The following is a 10,483-nucleotide window of genomic DNA, read 5'->3' as shown; positions in this document are numbered from 1 at the left end:
AAATTGTTATAGTTTGTATAAGACATCCCCTTTCCACTACATGGCCCTCTTTGTGCTGAGGTTTGAGGAGGGTGAAGGTGAGTTTTTCCCCTATCTCTCTCTAGGACTTCTCTCCCAAATTCTTTTAGAATTAAACTCTAACCCTAGCTCAAGTTTAGCTTGATTTGGAGATTTCTTGAAGATTAGTATTCTTATTGCAACATTTATGTGTAGATTTTGTAAGATTTACAGATGAAAACCTAGTTATGAAAAATCTAGGGTTTTTTGTTGTGATGTTTTTAGAACTTAATTGATAAGTGTAGAACTCTCTTTTAGGTTGGATTTAAAGCTTTATAGCTTCAATTTGGATTTTGATCAAGTTCTTCTTAGATAAAGGTATTTTTCTACTTATTTAGACTAGATTTTTGGGTATTTTTGTATGATGTTCGTTCGAACCTTGTAACACTTTTAGAAATTCTTCTAGGATATTAAAAGCTTGGTGGAAAACTTCGTTCGAAGGAACGAAAGGATTTGAGGAGTATTCAGTGGGTTTGACCTTGCCGAAATGGGTGAACTCTCTATGTCTTCCCTATAATTTTAAGATATAATTTGATGCATATTCATACTAAATATGACATGGTAGAATTTTTGAACACATGATACATTCATGATACATGTAGAAATACTATACTCTATTTAGTAGAGTATTATTATGTGGACTTGAATACAAAATGGCTCTAGATGGTGTGTAATATTACTTCTTGATGATTTCCTCTTAAGCATGTTAGAGAAGAATGATGGTTCATCCTATAGAGTATACTTAGTGAATGGAATAGAAAAAGTGTTTAACTTGCATGTTGAACTATATACTTGTGATAGATAAGGTAAATGTGATATAGTGCATGATAAGAATAAACATGAAGCTAAGCATGGTGTATTTAACCTACTTGAACAACTAGAATTTGACATTATGATATTGTATTCGATCTAGAGATCAATAGTTGTATTCCGTGTTTTAGACATAAGGAATGAGATTAGTTGAATGAAGCCACTTGCATATAACATTAGTCGAATGAAGCCACTTGTATGATAATTCATTTACTCTATGTAGTGGAGGTTTTGGTAGAAAGCATGTGCATAACTAGTATTATAATCTTATGAACATCTTGTAACTCCTTTGCATATGGCATTAGAAAATGACTTCCTTAACTATAGTGGGAATTGCATGTTTATGAAACCTCATTGGATTGTAGCCAAAATAGTGAGTCCTCCTAAATAGGATATAGAGATGTGAACTAATACATATTTAAGGCATATTATGTATTGGTAGGGGTATACCACCCAAGTAATTGTGAACAAATCATGACATGAATGATCAAGTATCCGACCATCGAGTCGATGAGGAAATTTCATATTTTAGACATGATGATTGAGTATTTGATTTGTGGACCCTATGTTATATATGATCACGCTTACTTGCCCTTATACTCATTCGCACATACTTGTGAGGATCGCTCCCTACAAGTCGGCACTCCGGAGTTGGCCTTGCGACGATAGATCGTTCGTGTAGGATTAGGCACCGAAGTGGACTGCCATGGGGAGTGTATGCTACCACAGTGCCATTCGGCATGGCACGAGCCGGGACGTTACCACGTGTAAAGCCCTCGTTAATTGGATAAATGTGACTTAACTGGACATTATACATCACCCGTGGTTAATGCATATATAGTAGATGGACATACTAGTGGATTACTATCTCGTGGCTCTTTTGATGGATTTCTAGAAAATGGACTTTATGCTACTCATTATTGGTATTGAAAACTTTAGTGGTAGTAAACCTACATCTATATTGATTAGTATAAATGTACAGTTATAATAGCAATGAAGATATAAATTACTTTTTGTGGCATTATAGCAAAGATGGGGTTAATTACACCTAGTCCCCAACCTTTGCACCAATTTTCACTTGAGTCCTCAACCTCTTTTTTTTACAATTGAGTCCCTAATCTTTTGATTTTATTACAATTACGTTCCAATCGTTAAAAAAAGGATTAAAATTGACAAAATCATCACGTCAGCGCCTATTTGGCATCCTTTTGCATGTTAATTTAGGTCCCTAAACTTTGCACGTTTTTCAATTTAGTCCCTAAATATAAAAATACAAAAATTTAAATTTAAATTTAAAAATAATATTAAAATTAAAATTTTAAACTAACGAGAAATTAGAATTTTGAATATGAATTTAAAGCTGAAATAAAATTTTGAATTTAAATTCAAACTTTAAATTTAAATTTTTAATTGAAGCTAAATTTTGAATTCAAACTGAAAATTTTGATTTTGATTTTGATATATATTTCAATTTACATTTAAAATGAAAGTTTTGAAACCGAAATTTAAATTTAAAATCATATTCAAAATTTTGCTTTTAAATTTTAAATTTGAATTTAAGATTTGATTTCAATTCTAAATTTGAATTTAAACTTCGAATTCAAATTCACATTTTGAATTTGAAATTTCAAATGAAAGTTTGAAATTAAATTAGAATTTAGAATTTGAAATGTGAATTTAAATTTAGAATTAAAAATTTATAATTAAATACAAAATCAAAATATAAATTCCAATTTAAATTTGAATCCAAAATAAAATTTAAAATTTAAAATTTAAATATTAAATTAAAAATCTTGTTTTGAATTTATAAATTTAATGGGTTAATTACACCAATGGTCCCCCACCTTTGCACCGTTTTTTAATTTGATCCCCAACCCTTTTTTTTTTTGCAATTCGCTGACATAGCGCCACATGGCGGTGACACGACACTTCCGTGGCGCTGACGTGGTGCTGACGTGGCATTTTTCGTTAATTTTAACACCTATCTAACAACTGAGACTTAATTGTAATGAAATTAAGAGATTAGGGACGTGATTGTAAAAAACAAAAAGTTAGGGACCAAATTGAAAAACAGTGTAAATGTTAGGGACCATTGGTGTAATTAACCCAGTAAAGATGAACATGTATGTAAACCTGCATAAGTATATAACTGAACATGTGGCATTAGAACATAATGTACATGGTATTTAATTTTATCAAGTAGAGATATGACTCAGTAATGAAATTGTTTAATTTACTTGTTATCCTTTTATTTGCTTACATATTGTATTACTAGTGCAGTGACCCGCGCGATGCGGCGGGTAGATAATATTCGATATTTAACTTATAATAATTAATTATTTTCGTTATAATGTAAATAACATATCATACTTGCAACATAGAGAAAAAAAAAAAGAGTAAGAAAAATAAAACATAAAAGAATAAAATTTGATGCGTAGTTAAACTGAAGAAATATTTGAGATCTTATAAAAAAAAGCTAAAGAAAGACGAAATAGTAAATACATAAAAGAACTATAAAATTTTAAATAACAAACAAATAAAAGTATAAGCAGTTAATGCACCAGCAGCAGGAATGACCATAGATACAACAAAATTAAGAGCTGTAGAAGTCGAGGAAAGAGTGCAAGAGTTAGATGAAAGAAAAGACAATAGTCAATAAAGAATTAAAAAAAGAATGAAATAAGACTAATAGGAAAAGTTGGTTAAGAAATGTTACTAACCGGCTGTCCCAAAAATATACGATTGCAGTAGTACAAAAATCAAGTGAAGCAGCAACTTACAAAATTAATTAGAATATATAAATTGCAGAACTTATAGTAAATAATTTTAAACAGGAATAGCAAAAAAACACCATCACAACAATCGAAAAAAATAATATACAGAACACACTGGTTGCAATTATTTCGCAATTGCCATCCTAGTTAATTTACTTTGTAAAATATGAGTTAAGCTGATAGATAAGTTAAGCTGACACATAGTGCTGACACAAATCCTATACAAACCTATAATTAAGCAAAATAGTTAAACTGACAGGTATTTCGTACAAAAGCTCAAATATAAGAAAATACTGATATGTCGACAAAAGAAAATGGAATTTAATCAAAAAGTATACCTGCCCAAATTAAGGAAATACCTCCACGTGGACTAAAGAAAACCTGATTTCGTCAAAAATTGTATGTAAATAAATTGAAGGTAATTAAAAGTATTTGGTATACATAAGAAGAAAAAAATAAATTAGAATTAATAGTAAAATTGTAATATCTGTTTCCAACTCATATATACAATAGATGAAACAATAGTAGCAAAAGATCAAGTGAAGCAGTAACTTTGAAAATTGATTATAAAAGAAAAAAAAAACATCATCACAACAATCGAAAAGATATAAAGTGAAATAAAATGAGATGATAACTTAGCAACGGAAAATTGCATTGTTAGAGCAACTTTTGATAAGTTGCAAAAGAACTATTTAACAATGATACTACTCAAGCCAACAAATGCTCTTTAGAGTCAGATGAACCCAAGCTACTTACAACCTTCATATTAACCAAATAACATCATGAGCAGAACCACTACAAAATGCTTTCATAATACATCATGTTTTCGAAAAGTTCAATTCTTCTAAAGCCAAGTTACGCCATCTAAAGAGTCAAAGATAATTGATTTTACAGAGCAAATAAACATGTAGTCTAAAAATCTAAAAGATGTGGAGCCAAATTATGTAATTTAAAGAATGAAGCATGATTCAAAATACTGCACATTTAAAAGAAACACATTTAGATTTCCAAAGAAATCACTTAAGTATTGGTTTTGACAAAACAACAGTAGAGAAAGCCAAACAGAAAATTCGATATAATTAATAGCAAAAAATCAAGAGTACCACCAAGGTAGGAAACAAATGTCTCTGATAGAAGTGTTCGTTACACATCACCTTTAAAACAATCCCCACAGGAAGCAAGAATTCCCTCCCTCTAATCCTAAAAACATCATAAGCAAATAACACTTTCAGTATCTCAAAAATTAGATATAGTATCAGTTCATGAGCAGTTACCAGAATCCAAGTCTTGCACTTCCATTTTGAAGGTAATACAACTTAAGCGTCACAGAAGACTGATCTTCTCGAACACATCTACAGGGGGAGAAAAAAAGTAGGAAATTAGAGAATATTGTAAGGTGGATTGTCAATCTAAGATATCTCCAAATAAACTCCCGTAAAAAATAATATTTTGGGTCTCACTATTATCTTCTTCTTCTTGATCCTCCCTCTTCCTCGCCTCCTCTGCCTTCTTTTGCAACCCTACTACATATATACATATATATATATATATCAAATTGCACCACCGTTGTAATTACCAAGAAACTGAAAATAAGATGCATGCATGTATGTGCGTAAAGTTTGTGATTAGTAAGAAAAAACATGGGGGGATTGATTAGTTATGTAGAATTCTCGACAGAGGAAGGAGGCCACAGTGGCCGGAACAGTGGTCGTCGCTGCGTCTCCTTCCCCGTGCCATTATCTCACCTGGTGCTGTTGCGGGCCTCTTCCACAGGTGTCGATCTTGGTATAGCTTGTCGAGCGGGGAGGGCCCCTCCGACCAACTTGGAAATAAGCGCTACGCCGAGGAAGGCCAGCGCTCTGATAAGCCCCAACGTCGGCATCTGCGTAGTCTTTCTCCCGTTGCTGGTCTCTGTTGGGTGGGGATGCCATGATCAAGAATTAGCAAAAATCCTATATATTCTCTGATCCTTGGCTATTCCTCGATCGACTTATTCTTCTTACTCTTATCCTTATTTATAGCTAACCTGTAGACGGAGGGAGGAGGCCGCAGCAGCAACGGTAGTCCCTGCGGCGTTGTAAGGCCTGCGAATAACAAGAGTAGTAATTAGTAGGAGAAGGAAGGGAAGAAGGTAGCTTACTAAGTAGAAGAGATAAGTGCTGGCAGCAAGGTGGAGCGGAGTGATCGGCGAGCGGGTCCGGTGAGCGGTGCGTCGGAGGCGAGTCCGGCTAGGCAAGATGGTCCAGCGAAGAAGAGGGGTTCCGGTGAGCCATGGAGGGGAGTAGGGCATCGTTGGAGAGGGAGAAGGGGAAGATCTCGAACGAATCTAGGGAGCAGAGGAAGTAGTAATACTTCGGCCTGATGGAGCGGAATGGTCGAAGCGCGGATCGGAGGGAAAAGGCGAGCCCGCGACCCGGTGGGTAGTGGATAGTGCAGAGAAGGGGGACCCGAGATCCTATTACTCGTTATCAGGCAGTATTGGACCAGTCAAGCTCAGACGGAGGCCCATCAACCACCAATAGCAGCCCAGCGAGCCAACACCTTTATTTATCATTTTTGCTGTTATCACCCCCACATAGTTGTTAATTTCATTTCAGTACTGATAGGTTAGACGTATATATATATCGTGAACTGTAATGTAAGGGGACATGATGAAATATATTACAAGTTCTTCTTCCTCAATCTCTCTTTTCTTCTCTATCTCTCTTCTATCCCTAACCCTCTCAACTCTACTCTCTTCTCTTCTTATTCTTCCCAATTCTCTCTTCTCTTCACCCTCAATTTCTCCAATTCTTTACCTTACCTGCAATTAGAAGAGTTCCCTGGCTCGGAAGCTCCCATCATCCTCTCCGCCATACCGGCCTCAGCGAGATCTCATCATAGGCGGTTGCGGATCGTCAGGGACCCTTACAACTTGGTATCAGAGCGGCGAGATCCCAGGGAGGGTTCGCGGGCGTAGTTTACATACAATCTAGCTTCAAGTTCTGCCTGACATTTCATCGAATACTCGGCATTCATCAGGTATACCCAACAAACCACTACACCATCACATTACCGAGAGGGAGACAATCAGCGATATGCCAGGATCCGAGGGGGTAAAGCACCGTTCCATTAATTGGAGCAGCGCCAAGCCTCAGTAAGACATCACAGGCATACCGGCTTAGTTACTGTAGCATACATCCATTCCAGTTCAAGCAAGCAGGGAGCATACAGAGAAATCGAAAATTAAACAAAACCGAGGCGGCAATTGGGAAAAGAAGTCAAAACCGATTCACTTTCACACCCGCAAGTAAAAGCATGGTGGAGGGTACCCGGATGAAGGATTTAAGCGACCACATTAACACACTGGAAGAGAGGTTGCAGCATTTAAATACCGATCATGAGGCGCGGATCACCGGACTGGCCCAACAGGTAGCCGCAGCCAGGGAAGAAGGGAAATCGCAACACGAGGAGATGCTGAGGATGTTTGCCGCACTGCAATCGCAGCTTCATTCAGTACAAATTCCCAGAGTGAGCCCACCTGAAGGAAGAAGCCAAGAGCATGCTCGACCTGGAAGTAGTAACACTCCAATACATGTCAGGGATAATAAAGGAAAAGGAATTCTGCCTACACCACTACCCATGCACGATCTCGAGGAAGAGGAGCTAGTGCAACATTGGCCCGCAAGACACGCGGTACCCCAACAACAGTTCATTCCCTATCCTAAATTGGATTTTCCGCAGTTCAGTGGCGAAGATCCACAAGGGTGGCTAGAGAGTTGCCGACAATATTTCGACCTGTACCAGATTCCGCGGCAGCAATGGTTAGGAGTGGCGACCATGCACATCTTCGGGAAGGCAAGAGTGTGGAAGCAAGGATACTTCATTAATAGACCAGGGGTGACTTGGGAGGAGTTTACCGATGCAGTCTGTAAGCGATTTGCGGACGTGGGGGAGCGTTACGCCATCCGCGAATTTAGCAACCACAAACAAACAGGATCCATCGAAAGTTACCAAGAAAAATTTGAGGAGCTGAGATCACAATTGTTGCACTACAATCCGCGTCTGGAGGAAGAGTTCTTTATCGCAAGCTACATCAATGGGTTAAAAGAAGAACTGGTGCCCTTCATGGACATATCACACCCAGCCACTTTGGAGGACGCGTACAGCCATGCCAAACTACATGATCGGGCGCTGACTACCATGCAAAGGAAGAGCAGGATCATCAGTAAAGGAGCGGGGGGTGGTCACCAATCCTTCAATGCCTATAAACCAAAGGAGTATGGTAGGGCCCAAGCCCAGGGTTCCACTGGAGGCACTAGTCAACAAGCACAAGAGCACAGGCGGCTAATAGAGCAACGAAGAGCGGCGGGGCAGTGTTTCAAGTGCGGCGACAAATACCATCCGGGCCATCAGTGCAAAAACAAGACCCTTTTCAGCTTAGCCGCCGAGGATAATGTGTTAGAAGTGTATGATGAAGATTGTTTACGGGAAGAGGAAGATGTGGCCGGAGAAGAGGAAGGGAATAATCCAGACTCGGAGGAGAAAGAAGAGGTGGGTTTGTCTTTTAACGCGCTGAGTGGGGAAAACTCACCTCAAACGCTTCAAATTCAGGGCGAAGTGGGGAGCAAGAAGCTAAAGATACTGGTGGACACAGGGAGTACTCATAGCTTCCTGGATTTTCGGGTGGCAAAAGAAGTTAAGGCAAGGATAGAGTCAGCGGCGCCCCTGACAGTCACTGTGGCCAATGGGCACAAAATCATGAGCAAACTAAGGAGCCCCGGGTTTACATGGAACATGAATGACAGATCTTACAAGGCTGACTTGCGGATAATCCGGCTAGAAGGCTCTAGTGTGATATTGGGCATAGATTGGTTAAAAACGTATGGTAAGGTTACTTTTGACTATAACAATCACACGGTGTCGCTCGACAAAGACGGACAGCAACTGGTCCTTAAAGGGTTGGCAGTGGGGACAGGCCTAAAGATGCTTACTGCCAAGGAGTGGAAGAGAGACTGCCAGGAAGGAATTTGTTGCGCTATAGCCAAAATCGCGCAGATCGGGGAGTGCGAAGAGCAAGTAATACCTGAGAGCATTAAAGAGATACTACAACAGTTTGAAGATGTGTTCGAGGAGCCGAAGGGATTACCCCCGACGAGAAGGCAGGACCACCGGATTCCCTTACAAGGGGCGTCCCAACCAGTGAACATAAGACCCTATCGTTATACCTATGAGCAAAAGAACGAAATCGAGCGACAGGTCAAGGAGATGTTGGAGTCAGGCATCATCCAGCCTAGCACCAGCCCATTCGCCTCACCCGTGCTGCTCGTCAAAAAGAAGGATAACACATGGCGGTTTTGCGTCGACTACAGACAGCTGAACAAATTGACGGTGAAAGATAAATATCCTATCCCGCTGATTGATGATTTGCTGGACGAATTGGGCGGCTCAGCTTACTTCTCTAAGATTGACTTGAGGGCCGGCTACCACCAGATCAGGATGGATCCAGAGGACGTCTCTAAAACGGCATTTCGGACTCACGCAGGACATTACGAATTTTTGGTTATGCCCTTCGGGCTAACCAACGCGCCGGCCACCTTTCAATCCATCATGAATGAGGTATTTGCGGATTACCTTAGAAGGTATGTATTAGTTTTCTTCGACGACATTCTCGTTTACAGCCGAAACATCGAAGACCATAAGGCGCACTTGAGCGTGGTGCTCAGAACATTGCGCGGGCAACAACTGTACGCGAAGAGGTCCAAATGCTACTTCGGGCAACAGAGGGTGGAATATCTGGGCTATATCGTCACCCCGGAGGGAGTGGCAACCGATCCCAAGAAGGTAGAGGCGATGGTTACGTGGCCGACACCAACTTCCCTCAAGGGGTTGCGCGGGTTTCTGGGCATAACAGGGTACTACAGAAGATTTATCAAGAACTATAGGAGGCTAAGTAAACCCCTTACAGAACTGTTTAGGAAGGACCAATTCAAGTGGAGTTCCGAAACACAAACAGCATTCGAGAACTTGAAGGAGATCATGACTCAAGCGCCAGTATTAGCAATGCCCGATTATACCAGACCCTTTGTTGTCGAAGTGGACGCGTGTGGACAAAGAATAGGAGCGGTGTTGTCCCAAGAAGGGCGACCTATTGCATACATTAGTAAGGCCATAACCCAGCGGAACATAGGTTTGTCAACCTATGAGAAGGAATTTTTGGCGATACTCTTGACAGTTAACAAGTGGAAACACTATCTCAGCCCTCGACAATTCGTCATCAAGACGGATCATCAAAGCCTCAAGCACTTATTGGAACAGAAGATTACCACGGCAGTCCAACAAAAGGGTATGGTCAAACTAACGAAGCTCGATTACATAATACATTACAAGGCCGGCAAGAAAAATAGATCTGCAGACTCATTATCCAGAAGAGGATTCGAGGAAGGAACTAGCGCAGCCATCACCACAGTGATACCTAGTTGGGTCGCCGAACTGGCGGCGAGCTACAGAGGAGACGAGAAGTGCCAACAGCTCATTTCCAAGCTGCTACTTCAACCTGATCCACAATCTAAGTATACATACTCCCAAGAAATGCTGAGATACAAGGGAAGGATATATGTGGGGGACCAAGGTGGAGTTCAAGGGAAGATAATACATGAATTACACTCCTCAGCCCTGGGGGCTCATTCGGGTGCCCGGCACACCTACAAAAGAGCTAAACAGTACTTCTACTTACCAGGCCTTAAGCAGAATGTGGAAGAATACACTAAAGGCTGCGCCGTTTGCATTCAAAATAAGGTGGATGGACAACCCTACGCCGGGCTGCTTCAACCGCTGCCCGTGCCCAACCGAGCGTGGCAGGA

The 10,483-nt window shown here is 40.0% G+C and overlaps 1 protein-coding gene and 1 long non-coding RNA gene across 5 annotated transcripts; one reads left to right on the top strand and one right to left on the bottom strand.

Annotated features, from left to right (window-relative positions):
• Positions 1–3,197: 3,197 nt before the first annotated feature.
• On the bottom strand, positions 3,198–5,711 carry LOC109706091. 4 transcript variants are annotated; one of them, XR_002215070.1, is made up of 4 exons: positions 5,102–5,711; positions 4,916–4,993; positions 4,796–4,841; positions 3,198–4,022 (listed from the first exon to the last, which is right to left on the bottom strand). It is a non-coding gene; the product is annotated as an uncharacterized LOC109706091 (long non-coding RNA). The 4 variants fall into 4 exon arrangements; XR_002215072.1 differs by lacking the exon at positions 3,198–4,022 and having other exon boundaries at positions 4,470–4,841; positions 5,102–5,224; positions 5,387–5,711; XR_002215071.1 differs by lacking the exon at positions 3,198–4,022 and having other exon boundaries at positions 4,470–4,841; positions 5,102–5,164; positions 5,387–5,711.
• A 1,245-nt stretch (positions 5,712–6,956) lies between these two features.
• Positions 6,957–10,418, top strand: LOC109706087 (the record flags this gene model as incomplete). Its single annotated transcript, XM_020226893.1, has 1 exon — positions 6,957–10,418. A coding segment is annotated over exon 1 (3,462 nt), but the record flags the coding sequence as incomplete, so codon positions are not given.
• Between the last annotated feature and the right edge of the window lie 65 nt (positions 10,419–10,483).

This window comes from Ananas comosus, unplaced genomic scaffold (genome assembly GCF_001540865.1).
Source record: "Ananas comosus cultivar F153 unplaced genomic scaffold, ASM154086v1, whole genome shotgun sequence".
Taxonomy (NCBI): domain Eukaryota; kingdom Viridiplantae; phylum Streptophyta; class Magnoliopsida; order Poales; family Bromeliaceae; genus Ananas; species Ananas comosus.
This window is presented reverse-complemented; position numbering and strand designations above follow the sequence as displayed.